The 21,344-nt window shown below is 40.6% G+C and overlaps 1 protein-coding gene across 1 annotated transcript; it reads right to left on the reverse strand.

Annotated features, from left to right (window-relative positions):
• Positions 1-229: 229 nt before the first annotated feature.
• LOC139468040 (protein transport protein Sec24C-like) lies at positions 230-20,062 on the reverse strand. Its single transcript, XM_071249730.1, has 23 exons — positions 19,961-20,062; positions 16,923-17,126; positions 16,255-16,408; positions 15,612-15,942; positions 14,809-15,486; positions 14,092-14,200; positions 12,873-13,000; positions 11,953-12,091; positions 11,514-11,629; positions 10,227-10,354; positions 9,700-9,778; positions 9,361-9,473; positions 8,585-8,795; positions 8,076-8,246; positions 7,247-7,343; positions 6,558-6,703; positions 5,721-5,859; positions 4,613-4,807; positions 4,032-4,135; positions 3,753-3,840; positions 3,115-3,218; positions 1,931-2,020; positions 230-1,718 (listed from the first exon to the last, which is right to left on the reverse strand). The coding sequence occupies exons 2-23, from the start codon at positions 17,077-17,079 to the stop codon at positions 1,578-1,580; spliced, it is 3,618 nt and encodes a 1,205-aa protein (XP_071105831.1). The 5' UTR covers positions 17,080-17,126; positions 19,961-20,062; the 3' UTR covers positions 230-1,577.
• Positions 20,063-21,344: the final 1,282 nt, after the last annotated feature.

Raw genomic sequence — 21,344 nt, forward strand, 5'->3', positions numbered from 1 at the left:
AGAAATGGGCTTCACACATTGTACCCACGTGAGGAATCGAAACCCAGGTCTTCGGCGTGACGAGCAAACGCTTTGACCACTAGGTTACCAGACTGCCCCCCCTCAATAATGCATTAGGGAGCACCAATAACATACTACTGCAAACAAACTTTGGTCCAACCATGACATCAAAAAGCTAAGATTTCACAAGTCATCCTTTATATTCCTCATGAAAAACATAACATGGACAGACAAAATATTTGTTTATTTTTCCACTGTATGATACAGGCTGGGTCAGTGGACTGCAGCATGCATATCAATTGTACAGCAAAGATGTAACTACATTAGCAGTCAGCGATGATCAGGGGTTCTTGTTACCTTGGTTAAATCAGTAACAGCCCTGGACAAAGACTAGAGTTCCTAATCTTTAAGCATGATTTGATGTCTGAATTCCCTTGTTGAATTGCTCTGAATGCATCTGGTGTTAATACAGATCTTGAATTGACTACTTAACAAAATCAGAACCACTCAGACAATTACCTGTTTTACATACTTGACCTAATTTGATTAGCTCATGGCACAAACACCTACATATGCTGATTAGCAGCTACTCTATATTTATCTACAGCCCTGACTGAGGATATGAAATTCATGGCCGTGTTGAACATGACCTCTTAAAGCAATGCAGTCACGATCTTGTGATGTACACACAATAAATATGCATTAAAGACTGATTGTGTAGAATTTACAGTGTCAACTGAAGCTATGTACAAAAGCAGGATTTTATGTACAGTGGTTAAAATATGGTAACAAAGTAACAGTCAAACATGCTTTCATTCACAGACAAATGTTCCTAAAACTCAAAATGAGAGATAAAATAATACATATATATATATACTGAACAAAAAAGTTAGAGATAACGAATATTTTGGGAGATGTTTTGTAGTGAAGACTGAGCACACAATTTCATATGAAATATCCAAAAAATATTCATGATCCCGAGTCTTTTTTTTGTTCAGTATATTTTTTCAACAACTTCATATATTGATTGCACCAACTGTTGATCACAACAAACATGGTGATTGGTATTGCAATACAGTACAACTTAAAATACTGTATCGCCATATTATTACACCAATCTTATTTCTGTTCCATCACATTATTCGTCATGACAGCACAATATAATGTTTGATTTGTCCTAAGCTATCAACAATTCACAATGCACAATCCATATGCTTCAGCAACTGAAACAGGGCTGACAATATATCTTTGAAATAATTCATACATACACCGTTACAAAAGATCTAAAACCATACACATAATTCTTCAAATAAAGAATTGACTTATTCCACTCTCATCCTAACGTCATCTCCTTGTGAGACAGCATCCATCTTGAAGCATATATCAGTTTCACAAGATCATAATAGTGAATCCTTGGTTGAACTTCTGTTAGCAAACATTGTTTTGTCACATTTCGTTACTTATCAAGACAAGAATATTGACAAGCATGTCTGATATCACTAGTTTTCTTCTGGCACTCTGGACTTCAGATGAAAGATTGGGTGTGTCGTCCACAGACTTTGTGGGCAGCTGTGATATTAACTGAGAATATTGCGAATCTCTTTGTGTATATGACACAGGAAATCCACGTATGAGGCACTTCCATTCAGTCCCTTGTCTTCCACCAGGAAATGATTGAACCATGGTTCTAGTTTGTCCCGCTGGCGAATGATTGTCAACTGAAAATGAGAATTTAATATAATAGTCTACACAAAATCTAACCTCATCTTATTCGAAAGTTGTGTAATATCACTTTTTAATAATAACGTACATATTTTATCCTATTGAGTGAATTATTTTGAACAGTATTTCAATTCTGTAACAGGGATGTCAGTTTGATTTGTGAGGGAAGCTTACTTGGGTGCTGTACAAGTCACCATTAAGCGCCTACCTTCAGGAAGCGATTCCTCTTGCTTCTTGCTTTTGAAATAGTTTCACAGACCCGCCGTGAGATTTGGTTGTCCAGGGGCAGCAGTTGGCACTGAAGTACACGGAGGACAATAACAATCAGCCCCAAACAAACAATATAACCAACAATATCAACATGATCAATACAACACAAGGTTAACAGACTGCATGTGAAGAAATGCTCAACAAATTGAGTTATTCTCCATTCTACAAAATAATTAGACAGACAATTCCCTTTTATATGGTATCCTTACTACTATAATATGATAATACCATTGAGTTATCTAAACTAGCCCAACATTAGCTAAGCCCTTCAATGTACCAACCGTAGGGAAAACAGCAAAGCCAAAACTTAGGGAGGGGATGGGAAGGGCACCTGGGAATGGCCATCTCACGATGCTGTCATGTGGATGCACATCACCTGCACATAGCCTGGTGCACTACACACATAACCTGGTGCACTACACACATAGCCTGGTGCACTACACACATAGCCTGGTGCGCTACACACATAGCCTGGTGCACTACACACATAACCTGGTGCACTACACACATAACCTGGTGCACTACACACATAACCTGGTGCACTACACACATACCCTGGTGCACTACACACATAACCTGGTGCACTACACACATAACCTGGTGCACTACACACATAACCTGGTGCGCTACACACATAACCTGGTGCACTACACACATAACCTGGTGCGCTACACACATAACCTGGTGCACTACACACATAACCTGGTGCGCTACACACATAACCTGGTGCGCTACACACATAACCTGGTGCACTACTGTTTTCTGGCTCTCCTAAATCTTGGCTCAAGTTGAACAATCAGGTGAGTGACGAGAGAACGCTTTAACCACTAGGCTACCCGACCGCCCCTGAACAATCAGGACTTGACTCTCACCTGCCCACTAGTCCCATTCAGCTTACTCCAAGCCAGCGATCAGGATGGAAACAGTTCGGTGCCTACTGTGCTCCATAATTACAAATATATCCCCTGTCAGGGGGCCCACACCTTCTCTGTGTCAGCTGCCACACCTACTATTGATGGGCGAGTTGAGATAACTCACTGGTATTAGAAGTAAGTACAGTAATATAAAAACAGTTCTCAGCACTACTGTATCTATAATGTTAAATATAATGCATGCACTCACTTTATCTATATCAATTTGAGCTGCACTTTGAACTCCAAATATCTTTTGTATCCAATCTGGATCAGCGTTGTGACCAATCCACACAAACATTGAAAGTCCATTTTCTGGAAGGAAATTTGAGGTTATTTGATGACATCACAAGGATAAATATTTAAATGCAGTGTAGGCGTGTATAATACCGTTACAAGTCCAATCACAAGAAGTCAGTGACAACATTTATGGTTTGTTGTTAATGCCGCACTCAGCAATATTCCAGCTATATCTGTAAATATCTGGCCAGACAATCCAGTGATTGACATCATGAGCAATGATCCATCCAAGTCTGACCATTCCATCCTGTTAGTCCCCTCTTCCATTAAGCACAGGTTGCTGGGGACCTCTGGAATCCACCTTGGTGGTTACATTTGAGAGACTTAATAAATGAGTGAGTGAGGGAGTCAGGCTTGGCACCACTTTGAGCAGTATTTCAGACTTATTTAACAGACCAATGATCATGATCAGGGCAAATCTAGGAATTGATTCAATGGTCAGAGGATCCTGGTACACTTAGGGACACAACTCTACCCAGTGACTGCTGTGCCTTGAGCTGCTGGGCCACTCAAACCCACAGGACAGATAAGACTATATAACAAACATACCTAGTAGGTAAATCCCGGAATCCTGCAGTCGCTCATGTGAACAGCGGATAGCTGCTGGGTCATCGGTTCCATCCAAATCAATCTCATGCTACAAGGCAGAATAGATAAGATTGAATTAACACAACATACTTTCGGTACTTAACATTGTCATGTCAGGCAATCAGCAAATGATTTATGGACTGATACATGATGCAACACAACATAAAATAGGGTGTTGAATTATCAGGAGTTGTGTTTGAAATAAACGTTTTACTCTTCAGTATGGAGCAGTCCACTTACCAGTGGCATGAGTCGAGGGTAGAAGAAGACATTGGACGTTTCAACATTCATCGAGTTGATGAGGTGAATCAGATAGCTGCGGTCATCTGTTGATATCTCCGAACCTTGAATAATGAATACATTGAATATTTCAAGAAAACAGATCAAACAAATCAGACAATTTTTCACATGGTTCACAGAATTTACAGCATTGTTAAAAAGTTTAATAAATTAAAATAAAATATAAAATGTAGATATGTTCCAGCACTCACTCGCTAAATATAATTCTTAATTGTTAGTAACCCTCTTGGCTGGCCTATTTTCAGCTTACTCAAATTGGAGCTTATTCAAATCCTTCCACCTTTCAGGATACAAGAACCGAGACAGGTCTGTTCCAAGACCTTTGACAGTGACAAAATTCTGAACATTCATGAGTGCACTTACATTAATTCTAGGGCCTGTTACTTAATGATTCTGTCAATTATATGACCCATTGTGACTGAGGTTGTACTTAGGTTCTCTTCTGACAATTATCCCCATGGGGGCATGTCTTAAAGTAAACGTTACTTATTAACAACCAGAAAAAGGATGTGCTGACTTACCTCCCTGTACCCCGTCACTCTTCAGTACGCAGTTAGCGTAGAGGGGCAGAAGCTTCATACACTCAGGCAGGATGAGTTGCCCAGCTGACGAGGGGCTCGCACAGTTCTTCCTGTAGCAAGCAAGGATCTGGGCTACTTCGTTCATCACATACTCACGCACCTGCTTGGGGTTTGAATTGAGTGTGCTCCTGATGGCTGAACAGAGAATCGTAAATGTAGTTACAATTGGAGTGAGTGAGTTAGGTTTTACGCCGCTTTTAGCAATATTCCAGCAATATCACGATTAGTGCTGTCATATAATTTTACTATCTGGTAAAGTGCACAAACAAAGCTTTGTTTCTTTGATGTTTAATGGTGCACTCAGCTATAATTCACGATGGTAGCCGGTAAATAACTGAGTCTGGATCAGACAATCGAGTGAGCGATATTGTGAGCATAGTTCCACGTCATCAGTGTAAGATTACAAGCAATCATCCGAGTCACCCAGTCTGACCACTCATTCTTTATGGCCAGCATAGCATCCGCATGAAGTACAATTTTTGTTTGTTGGCTTGTTTGTTGTTTAACGCCGCACTCAGCAATATTCCAGCTATATGATGGCAGTCTGTAAATGGGGTTTAGCTTCACGTCAAAGATTACTGCATCAAATAGCGACTTGCTTGCACGTGTGTAACTGTGTGTGTGGCTGCTTGTACTAGTCCAGACTGATGCTGATTTATAGTGCTATCACACTGAGATACCATGACGCAGTCTATCAGTCCTTGTTTTAGTCCTTAATGCCCAAAGCCAGGCAGAGTAACAACAAGTACCATCTTTTAACGTCTTATTGTATGACGTGGCTGGGGATCGAACCCCAGACCACCACCACTAGACCACGGAGGCGGTCCTGTCTGTAAATCATCGAGTCTGGACCAGACAATCAAGTGATTGACAACATGAGCATCGATCTACGTAATTGGGATACAATGATGACATGTATCAATCAAGCCAGGTTAGTCGCCTCTTACGACAAGCATGTGTTGCAGAAGACCTTTTCTACCCCGGATCTTCACGCTTCTCATGAAGTACTGAATATCACTATAGACTAGGATTACATTGAATTACGTACTGTATTTTGACAGGTAGTTGACAAGAACATCCAGTTCACAGCTGCGGAAGAGGTCTGCCATCTGCGTGCAGCAGTTGAAGGCGAGGTTGTGAACTCGTAACCGCCGCTGTCCACTCACTGTTGTGTACAACACCGCAACCTGGAATGTCAACATTTAATGAAAACGTTTGTCTGCTGTTTAACACCTCACTCAGCAGTATTCCAGCTTCATGGCCTCAGCCTGTGAATAACTGCATCCAGACAATTCAGTGAACAGTATTGTGAGCAACGATCCACACCACTGGGGTACGATGACACACAATCAACCAAGTCAACAAGCTGACCACCCCATCCACTTTGTCACCTATTACAACCAGCATAGCCTGCTCGTTGGGGGCCTGTCCCAACACAGAATGCCCACAACGTTGAGAACATGTAGCAATACAGGACCAGAGTTTGTTTTGGATATCGCTGGTTCTTTAGATTACTGACAAAAGTTGTTCAGTGTCAAAACACTACATAACCATGATAACCCAGAAATGCTGCACAGATAAGACAAATTATTTGTCAATTGATAATCTATGTTATATTAGTTAGGAAATAATTTACTCAAACAATTTTGATGAACTGGGGACGAGAAATAGAATAAAACATTCCATCAATATCATATAGTGTCCGATTATCATTTTGTTTGTGTGCATTTTTACAATGATGCAATGATGAAGACAAACATGAAGCAAATCAGTACCTAGGCATTTACTTGACACAAACTGGTAAAGGTGGCAAGATGTTTTCTTGTAACGTAATCATTTTCTTGGTTCAACATTGCATCGTTCATTTTCAGCGTGACATTCTCACCTGCACATAAGCGCCCTCCGCCTCATTAAGCTTGTCGTCATGTTTAATATCAACATTGATGGACTGGTCACAATCTATGGCAGCCATTTCCACATCTGTTGTGTTCGACATGTAGAAGTTGCCAAAGAAATCTACAGGACGTATGCCTGAAAATGCAAAATAACATCACATACAACTATTGTCACAACCAAAACATGTTACTTTGGTTTCATTAGTACAATCAACCCCAGAAAATATCTAGGGGACTTCTGGTGTTCCAGTTAATTGAAATAATCAAATGTTGACCTGAAAGTGAACAACCACGGCACAGCACTCAAGCTATATTCCAGTCAAGTGGCATGTGAATAGTGACATCTGGACCAGACAATCTTTTGATCCAAGTGGGTTGAGTGAGTGAGTGAGTGAGTGAGTGAGTGAGTGAGTGAGTGAGTGAGTGAGTGAGTGAGTGAGTGAGTGAGTGAGTATGGTTTTACGCCGCTTTAAGCAATATTCCAGCAAACTCATGGCGGGGTGACACCAGAAATTGGCATCACACATTGTACCCATGTCGGGAATCACACCCGGGTCTTCGGCGTGATGAGCGAACGCTTTAACCACTAGGCTACCCGACCGCCCCAATGGGTTCATTGACACTGGACAAAAGGGAAAGGAGTTTGTCGAATTACAACAAGAAACCTTATAACACTCACCCTGACTAGTTCTGACTCGGAGAATGCCATCAAATGCAATTGGCCTCATCACATTCCGCTTAAGATCCTCAATAAAACGCTCTCCATCTATATCAGCCTGCACCATAAAATCATCTCCATATCAGTGAAATTAATTCATACATGTTAAGAAAATATTAAAATAAATACAAAGGAATAAAGACATATATCACTCTGTTTTCTTTGATTTCCTACTTTTGTGCAACAAACAACATGTAGTACATGAAAAGAACCTTTTATTCATTTACAAATGTTTGGCGTAATATGGGGTCTGCCTCAGTTGCCTACTGCAAAGCCCTGGGGTCGTGGTGACCCAGGTTGTGTGAAATCCTGGGGTCGTTGTGACCTGGGTGGGAGGAATGAATGTCCTGGGGTCTTAAGGACCCGGACTTGTGTATAAGTGGGAGGTATATATCAGTCCTTGGGTCCGGTGACCTGGACGATCCCAAGGGATACGTTGGTCTTGGGTCGTGCTGACCGGACAGTACCTTGCTTAAGTAATGTTCTTTTGGGGCCACAAGCATTCTATGCTCTGAGTAGGGAGTAGCATGTTGCACAGAATGAGAACACTTTCCTTGCATGTACGTAAATTAAAGGACCGAATTTTCTTTCATGACATGTCAAAACAAGTATATAACTTGGCCTGGTCCAGGCAAATCAATGGTTGATAACACGAGCATCAAACCGCCCCATCAGGTCATACAATGTAATTACGACAAGCATAGGGTACTGTGGGCCGGACTCACCACAGAGATATCATCAGAAGGACTAGGTGAATACAAATAAGGAGAGCTACATAATCAGGACATACCTGGAAGTAACTGTACTTGTACATGTTGCCTGACGTGAGTCGACACACCTCCCCCATGGAGGCGATGTCTGTGTAGGCGTTGGGGAAGAGAAACAGATCCACACTGCAACCTGCAGCCACACACTCCTGCCCCAGCTTGGTGTAGAAGTTGCTGGAGGGAGTCAGGATAGCCTGGAACAAACATACACACGTATCAGAAACAGTTTGTTGTTTAGCAGCGTACTCCATCAATATTCCAGCTATATCACGGCCATCTGTAAATAATCAATCCTGGTCCGGACAATCCACTGATTGACATAATGAGCATTGATCTATGCAATTGGGATACGATGCCATGCAATCAAGTGAATCAACCAAGTCAGCAAGCCTGACCACCCGATCCTGTTAGTCGCCTATTATGACAAGCATAGTCGCCTTTTATGGCAAGCATGAGTCGAAGACCAATTCCAACCCAAATGTTCCTGGGTTATCCCCCAAGTCCTCCTCCTCAATCTGTTCGTCAGTCTCACCTTCTCCTTCTCAGTGCCCAGTAGTTTTCTGTCATCTCTGTTCTTCAGTTTGCCCGGGGCGTCAGCTATGGGCAGCGTCGTGTGGAAGATGTACAGTTTCCCTGTCCTGTCCGCTGACCGCAGAGCATCTAGTCCAGCCTGGACAACTGGAGCAAACACTGTCTCTGTCTCCTTCGACTCGGCAAACATCACTGGAATCTGGGCAAGGAGACTGTAAAGAAAATTTATCAATGGAATTCAATGAAAAGGATTCCTCCTGTACACCGCACTCATCTATTATGAGTCATATGTACACAAATGTCAGAACTTTGTCCCAAAGTACATTGATTTGACATTTGTCAATGAAAATACATCAAATTAGTGATAGCCTCACATATGAGAGATTATGCCAGCGAAACACACAGGGTTTTACAGGTTGCTAAGTATTTAGGGATTTTTCTAGGGTTCTAATGTAAGTGCCTTTGAAGGCAAACTGGAAAAAAACTCATTATTATTCAAAAGTTGGATCTCTGTTAAAGTTCTTCTTTTCTCAAAATAGGAGGTATTTTAACAGTGCATTCATTAGTGTTAAACAATGCACTTGAGTGTTTTTATCCTCTTTAATAGTCCTGTTATCAGTGAAATACAACTTAGCACTACAAAGTCATCATTGGTATAACAAAACTACATGAATTGGGAAATTTTTACTGACACTGCCTGCAAGAATAGGTTCAGAAATCGGCCTCCGATCAGACCTAGATAAAACCCTGGAATTGCACATAGTCAGTGAGGCTCACCTATCAATAACAGCTTCAGACTCGGACAACTTGACTAGAAATCCATCCAACAGGGGGACAAACATGTCATCCACATCAGACACAACCAGCATCTGAGGCTGGGCCAGTGTACTCTGAAACATAAATTGTAATATGTTTCATAATTGTCTATAGTCTTTGACTGTCATAAAATTTTCTTTTGGGCTCTTTACACTCTGCCTGTAGTCCATATATTAACACCAAAATCTAAAGAAAATGATGCCAAGAGACAATTTCGAAGCAGCAGACTCAGGTGTTAAGGGCACAGTGATAATTTGTTTTCAGCTGAAGAATTGAGTGAACGCAGGGGCAACCTCTCACCTTAACATTGTAGAAGTGCAACTCCTTGTGGTACGTCACAAATCCTACCCTGATCTCCGACTCATCCATACCAGTCTCCCTGAAAATTCACATTTCACTTACTGTCAGTAACATATTTTATGTGTTATCAACATACAATGAACCCTATTAATGCAGACTTCACAATGAGCCCCATTCATCCAGCTTTCACAATTCTAATCCAGATTCTACAGTTTTAATCCAGACTCCACTATTTTAATCCAGACTCCAAAATGAACCCTATTAATCCAGATTCCAGACAAGCACTGTTGAGAAAGTTTATCCATCAAAAAGGAATAGGACTTCGCATTTATGATTCATTATTTTTGAATATTTTAATCCAGATGATTTCACAGGAAACTGCACAGTTGGACACCTGGGTTACATCTTTAGGGGAGTGCTATACTTGGCAGTTATTAGCTCTATAGAATTTTAGTTTACGATATAGACAAGATATTTTATAGATCAGAACATCATGGAATTTAGATGTGCCACTAGAAGCTGCTTACTTTGGTAAGTTGACAAGAACTTCGTCCTTGAGGTTGTCACAGACAAGCTGGACTAACCCACTCTTTACGCTGTTGTAGGAAACATCGATCATGAAGATGAAAGCTGGCTCCTTTGGTAGTACACTGTTCTGTAATACACAGAAATTTGACATCAGCATCAAAAACATACATTATACATCACAAAAACACCATGCATCACAAAAACTTCATACACCACAAAAACATCATACATCACAACATCTTACATCATAAAACATCATACATCATAAAAACATCAAACATGACAAAAGCGTCATACATCACAACTGACTATTAAAGTCCAGTTTCCACCCTTGCCGAACTAGGCTGGTATGATGGAGTTACATTTTGGCTGGACCAACGAATCTATGCATAGTCCAATCAAAATCGCACAACAAAATCGAAATCCGGTTTGTAAACTGTCGTGCAGATTTCAGTCGATTGCAGAATTTTGCAAAGTATGTGCACCACAAACTCTTTGTCAATAGATATTTTCCAAATCTTTTCAATTTTTTAATCATGGTGCTCACGTGATTTGAGGCACTTCGCGATGATAGACACATTTTATCACAATATAGAACTTGATTATCGATCAAATCAACTTGACTGGGCGCCGCCATTTTGTTTGAAACAAATGCAAGTGATACGAGAGGTGGAATCTGATTGGTCAATAGGAGAGGTTTAGAAGGGACATAACTCGTAAAAACCTCTGGTGGCGCTACATTCGAGCCCAGGAATTCCAGCCTAGTTCGGCAAGGGTGGAAACTGGACTTTTAAAGTCAGTTAACTCTCTTGCCTCGGGAAGATGCAGCTACATAGAATAAAATAACCTCCCCGAACACTTTCCCTACCTCTCAAAGAAATGGAAGTGAACATTTATTGACGCACGAAAGCGTTATAGGATCCTGTAGAATGAGTGAATAGGGTTGAATGCTGCTATTAGAAAAATTCCAGCAACATCACAAATGGGGACACCAGAGTGAGTGAGTGAGTGAGTGAGTGAGTGAGTGAGTGAGTGAGTGAGTGAGTGAGTGAGTGAGTGAGTGAGTGAGTCCTTAGCAATTTTCCACCAATATCACGGCAGGGGGACACCAGAAATGGGCTTCACACATTGTACCCTTGTCGGGAATGGAACCCGGATCTTCGGCATGAGGAGCCAACGCTTTAACCACAAGGCTATCCGACTACCCCCGGGGACACCAGAAATGAGCTCCACACGTTGTTTCCATGTGTAGACCACCCATTCATTTAAGTACCACAGTAACTTACCTTACAATAGTCTTTGGTGGCAGTGAACTCATATGTCCCCAGGCACAACTCGGCCCTGTTGTAGCAGTCCACTCGCCGCCCGGTATGATCAAGGTGCGCAAAGTACTCGGCTGGAACTGCAATGTTTCGAAAGGTTCTTATTTTTAAGTCTAGATTCACATTCTGTCCAAATAGTTCAGATCAAGAAAAGCACTTTCTTATTATTAATTTAATGTTCAGAACAGATAAAACTAGGTTTTGAAAAACCCAACCTAGCCGGTCTCTCATGAAACTGCCACCTTATTTCAAAATTGAGTGAATATTGCTTAATGCCACTTTGTAAAATTCCAGCTATATCATGATAGACTGACTGGACAAGGTACATTCATGATTGGATTGGATACCAGAGAGCTATCATTCCCAAGAGCTTCCCATGTCCTCCTTTCACCAAGCGACCTACCTTCTGTAGCAGCTCCACAGTACACACACTGGAATCTCCTTCCACCATCGATAAATTGCATAAAGGGATTCATGTAGGCCTTACAGCGTTTGCAGCGCACTGGCCCCAGTTCACCCAAGTCTACTAGAGGGGGTACTTGCTGCGAAAAACATAGGAAAATATATTTTAGAAATTATTCATCCCAAAGTCATGAAACTAAAAATCAAATCATGAAAGTAAAAACAAACTGCACAAACATGATACATCAGAACATGTAAATAACATAAATAACAGAAACAATATACTGACAGTTCTAATACTAAAAAGACATTAAAGATTCCCGCTTCTTTCATATTACTGTAGTTAACTGCTATGGCATATTCATTTGTCTACCTTAAAAGAAGTTCTTTGCACAATCAATTTTCATTAAAGATTCACATGCAAATTGCAATGCATCATAAATATGTCATTAAGTTTGGTATTGGTTCATTTTTGTACCATGCATGTGTAAAATCCAAAATGACAGATAGGCCAGTAACCATGGTAATGGATTACAGACTGATGGATATGACAAACAATTTGAAGGTTCCTTATTGTTCTTCTCAATCATATTGCATGGTACAACAAATATATAGAATATACACAATGTAGACATGTAATGCTGTTATCCAGATATACTATTCACAGTGAAATAAACCAGATTACTAAGTGAGTGATTGAGAATATTTTAATGCTGCTTTTAGCAATATTCCAGCAAAACCTAAGCCGAGGACACCAGAAAAGGGCATCACACATTATACCCATGTGGAGATTCAAACCCAGCCCTTATACTGAGGAGCAAATACTTTAAGCACTCGGCTTCCCGATCACCTTTAGAATTGGATGAACATGTTTGGACTAACGAATCGTGTTACAGAGTAAAAGTTCTTTTGCATCCTTACCTCCGATTCAGGCAGTTTGGCAAATGGAGTGATGGAGAGAGCAAAGGGGATATGACTTGATTTAATCATGTCCGATGTGCAAGGCACATTATACATTGTTGAGCGGATGAAACGAGGGTTGCTCATTCCTGAAAAATTAAATAAAATAATAAAATGTTGAATATGACTTCGAAGAAAGTGTGAACGTTCCACATTAAAAATGAAGTTAAAAGGTTCCTTGTTACAACCCTAGATTCAAATACTTTAGCAGCAAATCTGAAGGACATCAGAATCCCCCAAATTTCAAAAACTGCACAGCATTTCAGCAGACACTGAAGACATCATTGTTTTGTTGTTCAGTATTCAAAAGTATTTAAATACTAGCAACCTCACCAGTAGCATTTAACAAGTATACCATGGTTCTCTCGATACCATGGACAATGAGTTTTTGTCATGAATTTGACACTCAGCAATATGCCAGTTGTATGAAGGAGGGCTGTAAAATACTGGATGGACCAGACAAATAATTGATTAATATTTTGGTTGGTTGGTTGGTTGCTTGTTTTACGCCTCACTCAGCAATATTCCAGCTATATGACGGCGGTCTGTAAATAATCGAGTCTGGACCAGACAATCCAGTGATTGATATCATGAGCATCGATCCACGCAATTGGGATCGAAGACATGCATCAACCAAGTCAGCGAGCCTGACCACCCGATCCCGTTAGTCGCCTCTTACGAAAAGCATAGTCGCCTTTTACGGCAAGCATGGGTTACTGAAGAGCTATTCTACCCTGGATCTTCACATGTCGATTGATATTTTGAGCAGTGCCCTGTGCCATTTGGGTACAAACACATACAATCAACGGAGCATGACTATTCACGCTGGTTATAGCATGTTGAGGCTGTATGACCAGTATGACGAGGAATCACTACAACAGTCATGAAACACCATGAAATACTCCAGTTTTAACAGGATACCACATCCAGAAACAATATACCCACTCCAAGCTGATATGTCTTTGCTTTATCCCCTTAAACAGAGCGCCAGGCAGGGAAAAAACAAGTACCATATTTTAACTTCTTTGGGTTTGACATGGCTGAGATCAAACCACCAACCTTCCGCTTTCTTGACAGACTCTCTATCCACTAGACCATGGAGGGAACAGATTTGGAATAAATATTTTAAAAAACATTCCAAACGTGAATAGGCTATCTGTTGACTGTTCACAAATCCTACCTTGGTCTTGAACATTGAATTCTGTTGTAACCAAAGGTGGAACTGTTCCTTTTGCATTTGTCTGGAATAATCCACTCCGATTCCTTCTGTCATCTTCGATCACCTGAATCTGTGACACACAAAACACTGAATCACTCATTTTCATCAAACTTGCTGTAAATTTAAATCAGTTTGATTTGCTTTTTAAAATGTAATATTGATGAATGTGAAGCCCAATGCAGCCCTAAATGCATACCGGTAATTTTGCTCACATAGCTAGTAGCTTCTAGCAATAATAAAATGTTAAGTGTCATATAAAACTGTACGGAGAATTAGTCGCAACTTGGAAGACTGCAATGTGATACAGGTTTTCCCATTCACCAAATACTGAAACCCATGAAATTTCATTCCTCTACTGCAGAGAATTGCAGCAAACTAGATGACTGGGCTACCAGTGCCCGAAACGGATATTGAAATGGAAAATATTTACATGGATTGTACATGGATTTCATTTGAATTACAGGTTAAAACCATGCAGTCTGGTGCCTAAGCTATTAGCATAGTTTAAAGCCGGAGTCCTGTAAATAAAACCATTGACAGCATCTTACTTACAGAATACAATATACTGAAAACAAGGATAATGATGCTGCAATGCTTTGACCAAGCTTTTGGCAGATTGATAATTAGATTATGAAATGTAACAACTGAAACCCACCATATATGAGGCATTGAACTTACTGGACTTGGCATCTGGTCAGGATCCAACCTCCTTGGTTGCTGTGGTTGTGCCTGTGGTCTCTGTCCACCAGTACCATACTGAAATTGTTGCTGGCCGAATCCCTGGGGCCCTGCTGGAGGACCACCACCTCCTTGAAACTGACCCCCGGGCTGCCCACCTGGTTGAGGTGGCATCCCCTGTCCCATCTGTGGACCTACGTAACCACTATACTGACTAGTAGGTGGTCCCGGGGGACCAGGGGGACCAGGGGGACCAGGGGGAGGGAATCCACCCGGACCTGGTTGATGTGAGAATCCTGGTTGAGTTCCCGGCCCTGGGGGCATCCCGCCTCCCATGCTCACTGGAGATTGTCCAAAACTGGTGGGTGGTGCACTTGTTGGAGGGAACCCTTGTCCGCCCATTGGTGGCATCCCTGGTTGGGGTGGTGCCCCCACAGAAGTAGGAGGACCCATGCTTGGTGGTGCTCCAAAGTTTGTTTGAGGGGGTCCCATACTAGATGGTGGGGCACCATAATTAGTCTGTGTAGGCGCCATGCTTGGTGCACCGAAATTAGTCTGTTGTGAACCCATGGTGGGAGGTTGATGTGATGACATTGGTGGTGCCCCCATGTTCTGTTGAGGGACGGGGCCTCTCATGCCCCCTGGGGGAGGAAAACCGCCAGGACCCATATTTCCACCCTGTAATACAAATTTATTACTATTAGATGCAAAAATAACATGTCATATGATAATGAAAAAACATCAGCCACATGCTCGTTCCTTACACTATACTGAAACAAAATCAGCAGCAAAATGAAACATACCATTACTGGAGCAGGTGCTCTCTGATCAGCAATCTTCATACTATTGAACTGACTTGTTGGAGGCCCTTGACCCATCGGAGGCCCGCCCATGCTGTGGGGAGGTGGGCCCCCTCCCATACTGCTGGGTTGCGGTGGCCCTGCCATACTATTTGGTGGGCCCCCTCCCATACTAATTGGTGGGCCCCCTCCCATACTATTTGGTGGGCCCCCTCCCATACTGTTGGGTGGTGGAGGCCCTCTCATCATGGTCCCCTGGGTTGGTCCAGGGGGAAGGGGGCCTCCCATCATCTGCCCTGGGGCTCCTGGTCTGGGTGGACCTGGCGCTGGGCCCCTGGAATAACACAAATAGTTTTCAGAATGGCAGTTATAAAAAGTCAAATAATGGCAAATAACACTAATGGAGAAATTTGTCAGGGCAATGAAACTTTTGGCTCTGAATAACTATTTTACACAAACCTAATATTCAATCAATAGACATCAAGGGTATGAATAAAGCATTACTTGCAAGGCTGAGCACAGAATATATTGGCGTTTTTTCAATAATCCATTTACTAATAGTATGATGCTGTCAACATGCGGTCAAAAACCTGTTCAATACCACCAGGACCATTTAGCATGTTTACCATGTTTAGTCAAAACTTACCGCTGAGCTCCAAATCGGTTATCCCCATGTGGGCCAGGTGGTGGGCCATTTTGAGATGTAGGTCCATTTTGGGTCGGCCCATGGCCCATCTGAGGTGGGCCTGGTTTCATCATCTGTGGCTGTGGGGGTTGGGCACCTCCAAATTGTCCTGCACCTGAAAAGAAGTCATTTAAAGTGAAATGGACAGTTAACTCAAAATCATTATTTATGTTACCTTATAAAAGACAACTATCAAAAGAGCATTGACAATATTACAACAAAATGATGGTAGCCTGTACAAAAAGTGAGTGAGTATGGCTTTACGCCGCCTTTAGCAATATTCCACCAATATCACAGTGGTGGACACCAGAAATGGTACATATTGTACCTATGTCGGGAATCGAACTCGGTTCTTCGACGTGACGACATACGCTTTAACCACTAGGCTACCCGACAGCCCCTGTACAATAAGTGCTGACAACCCAGTGGTCATATGGCCATAGTGTCAGCAAGCAGAGGTAGAAACCAGAGTCAAATCCAGCAACCCCGGTAGTCCAAAGCTCAGTTTTGACAAGTGGTTTGTACAGACCAGGCTGCCACATAGAAGGGCTTTTTTCAAGCATGTGTGACCCTTGGACATGTTCAAAGCATAAACCAGAATTTCCTACCATTCACTGTGTGCTACATACCTGGGGGCCCTGGCTGCATAGGTGGGGCAGGACCATTGTGGTTGTACATGTTGCCACCTGGGGGGCCTGGGCGTGGTGGCATCCCACCAATAGGGCCAGGGGGAGGTGGGGCTCCACCTTGGTTGTATCCATAGTTACCGGGGAACTGTGCACTCATATCCTATACCAGGCACTTGTAATCCTCATCTAAACACTTGTCTGCATCTGTCCAACAAAATGAAATCCATTGTAAAATTGGTAAACATAAACATACTTTAACAATTATTGAATCTGATTACTATCTATTAAAGAATTCTAGGCCAAGATAACCGTGACTGAACACTGCTGAAAGCAACATAATTATCCACATACTTGAAGTTGAAATACACATGAAATAACAGAGTATTCCTTGTGTGAATATTGATAAAGTCAAAACAGTAAAGAAACTGGTGCATGTCACAAATTTAGAAATGACACCCTTCTAAAAATGTGTAATAAAAAAAACAAAAAAAAACAACATACGCTCGACAAGCCATTTGTTCCACATTATTTGACATTGGTGCCATTGACTGGCCAAAGTAAATTTAGGTTTTTGAAGTATTTTAATCTGATCATACCTACCAATAAGGTGAGAGCGCATCAATGAAGGGATAGAAATTAGTACTAGCCCAAGCCATTTTCACTAGGTATCCCAAGGGCTGGTAGAATTCCGAACATTTTGTATGATTACACTCTAAAGGCAAATTCAGACATCTTCTCAATATTGCAATATCATGCATTGTTTGCAAACAAATCAAGTAAAATAGAAAACATCTTTTTTAGAGATACAACTATTTGTCATTATTAACTCCTACAACAAACACCTCATCTAAGCTCTGTAATAATAGATAGGAAAAAACAAACAAAATTTTAATATCCTTATGTCTACAACTGATTGTAAATTAATTAAACGTCTAGCTATCTATATCTATCAAGCAATGTCACTTCGTAGTACATTATTGTCAGAACAATAATAGCTGTGTACATCACGTCCATTGTAATACAAATGTAACTATGGGCCGATGGCCTACACTTTTGAAATAAACCGAATTGACCTGATAAGAAAAAACAATTACAGGGTTTGACAAATACGCTGGCAAACTGGACAAGCTAATGAACTTATATCCTGGCCACCACATGAGTTCAGTAATTTGTAATTCTAATTTGGGAGTATTTACTGACATTTGCGGCAGACTTGGAGCTGAATTTCAGCCTCTGAGCAGGCCTATATTAATAAGTGCTGGAGAAAAATAAAATTGTCATTTTCAGTTTCATATCTGCTTGCTACATTTCAATCTTGAGTTTGTTGCATAACTTAAAAAAGTAAGAATTTAGATAGGTAAGCTAATGTGCATATTCAAAATTGTATTTATATTTTAATGTTTTCTAATTATGCTTGTGATTAACCTCAGGCCGATGATTTTCATGTTATCATTATCTATTTTACAAACATCTGCTCATGGTCAGTCCAAGTCCATGATGAAAACCGTACCAATACATCACTCATGTTTATTCGCAATGTTGAACTCACTGAAGTGACAGGTATAGGCTCCCTGTTAAAAATCAGTTTGTTAAAAACAGAAGAATTGCATCTTTGTCAGTATTTCACTATCAATAAAACGTAATGTATTGGCTAGAATAAACACAAGATATCATTTATTTGGCTTCACAGGGTTCAAATATTTTATATTTATTAAAACATGAATAACTTTGATAATCTTTTAAATAAGCATGAGAAATTACATTAAATCATCACTGCAGAAACATCTTTAAGTGGAACATGGTTTGGGTCGATTTGAAGTTATAGCAATTTGGATTCAAGTCAACCAAACATGAGCACAAAAACAATCTCTCAGTTTGGTTATAGCGAAAACGGCACCGATGGACGAAAAGGTCACCTCGTCACAAGCGAAAATGACTACTATTGCCTGGCGAAAAACAGCACTGTTTTTCAGATTTATTTCAATATAAATATATCTCCTAGCCTAATATGTGATTATATGCTGTTATCTGTGAATAACTTGAAAACAGGAAACATGTAAATAAATCATACTAATACATAAAACGTTCTTATCGTTATTAAAAATAGAGGTGCCATTTTCGCCTGACACAGAATGGTAATTTTCGGTGCCATTTTCGCCAGAGAAATCGGTGACGTTTAAGCCTGCACCCCTCAGTTTGACATAAGTCACTTGAACAACAGACTGGAAATAGGCTCCACACCTTTGAGTATAGTCCACTTTAATATGTCAACAGTGGTAGATGTGTGTGGATATCATTTGGTGCTCCACATTTTTAACGTATGTCAACACTATCTGACTATGACAACTTGCTGTGAGCATGATAAGTAATTCATCTTGCAATATTTATTACAATAAACACAGTCTTAGGTTACTGCAAATCAACACATAAACATCTCACCTTAAGAGTTGATACATTCATCATATTCACCAGAATCTGATCTGCATGATGATCAGATGTATGAATTGCCTTACTTTCCTAACACTATTAGGCCAAGATGAAACAGACTGCTGGTAGACAGGATACATTGTACATTTATCATTTACCTATGAAAGCCATAACATTACCAGATGTTATTTAACTCAAGCACATTAATCTATGCATACATTAAGACACGACCAACATGAAAATCATAAGCATTGTTCATGCGCATCTTTTTTATCAATCAATGTTTCACATTTTGATGATAGTGTGCCAGTACTGACACATCAGCCTAATCAGTGATTGAACGTGTTATCAACACTGATGTCATAAACCTATGGGGAGAAAATAACTCCAGTTTAAATATTTGTTTTAGTTTTAAAACCTACCATCAACGTGTTAATGCAACAGGCGAACCTACCCTAATCTGGTGTGGAAAATATATAATGGTCAAGTCAGGACCAGTCATCCACAGCTGTCAAGCCAGGAGACACCGGTCACTGCAGGACAAGTACAATGCTATGAGTGAACTTTAGATGAAATCAAAAGTTCTCAATAACAGGTGAATATGTACCTACCAAATTCTGTTATCTCGAATGACCACCAAACCCTCTGAATCGTTATAAATGCCAAGAATATACACACAACTTCTGCCACGTACGGAAAGCCGACATGGACTTCCTGACATGCGTAGCACGTGCCACGTAAGCAGGAAGTAGGCTCAGCGGGAACTATGGGAAGAAAAACAAAAGTAAAATCATATCTTCTTCACTACATATCGTTAATGTAAAGCTTTGCAGGCATCTCTGGGGAAACATGCCAGGGTTACCAGGCAAACCAGCTTAGCATCCAAATTAACTGGGTTTTTTTGTCAATACAAAAAGACAAACCCGGTTGAAAACAAACAATGATCTCCAGTTGTCCCGATAAAACACGTTGGACCAGAGATTAGTTTTCCAAACTGTTTACAAAACAACTGTACATGATCCTTTCACTGACTTTGCCAAATTTCATGATTTCAAAATCCATGTGTTCCGACCAATCCAACATCGAAATTTCTGTGTTTGAATTGTTGTTTTATAAATATTTTCTTTCACACTATATTGACATCATGTTCCTGAATGCACAGATCAATGGGCGACGGTGTGGGATCAGTGATAAATCAACTTGTCCGACAAGTAAATATTACTGTACACGGGCGTCGGGCAATTTAGTCACTTCAAACCTCTGAATACACATGTAAATATAGAGGGATCATTAAAACGACACCGCCTCAAAACAGCACCAATATTTCCTGGCGAAAACGACACCAAATTGGTGCATACGACAATCTTATTACGACAATCTTATTACGACATCAAGTATATGGCACGGCAGCAACTGCATCAAAATTCCGAAATTGGAATATTTTTACACTTGGTTAGCGAAAAACTTCCGAACACATGCAGGCGATCGACACGGTGTTGAGATGAGATAAATGAGATAATAAAAATCGATCAAAAGGGAAATTAAAGAGACACGCTGCAGCGCTGGAATCGGTTGATCTAATTAAAATAACGAAAATGTGTGCCATTTTGGTATGTATACAACACAAATTCATAATCTAAATCAGAATATCGGAGTCCTGTTTGCTATGGTACTTTGAATAAGAAGACAAAGAGTTACTTCCCTTCCCCCATCGATTTTAGGTGTGCTGATATTTTTGTGTGTGTTTTTTTCTTTTTCAGAAATATATCAAGAAAAAAATAGAAAAATCTTAATGGTTATGCTAATTTTAATAATTTGGTAAAATTTCGGTTTATAAAATACACCAGTAAAGCATTAAGACAATTCATGAAGTGGCGTACGTACGTATAACATGTATATGTATCGGGATCGTGACATCCTGTAATAATTTCAATTACATTTTAGCCCATATTTAATCCTGCAAATACGAAAGTAAATGATAAGCGAAGTGCTCAT

The sequence above is a fragment of the Haliotis cracherodii genome, unplaced genomic scaffold, assembly GCF_022045235.1.
Source record: "Haliotis cracherodii isolate W230 unplaced genomic scaffold, xgHalCrac1.p SCAF_2, whole genome shotgun sequence".
Classification (NCBI taxonomy): Eukaryota; Metazoa; Mollusca; class Gastropoda; order Lepetellida; family Haliotidae; genus Haliotis; species Haliotis cracherodii.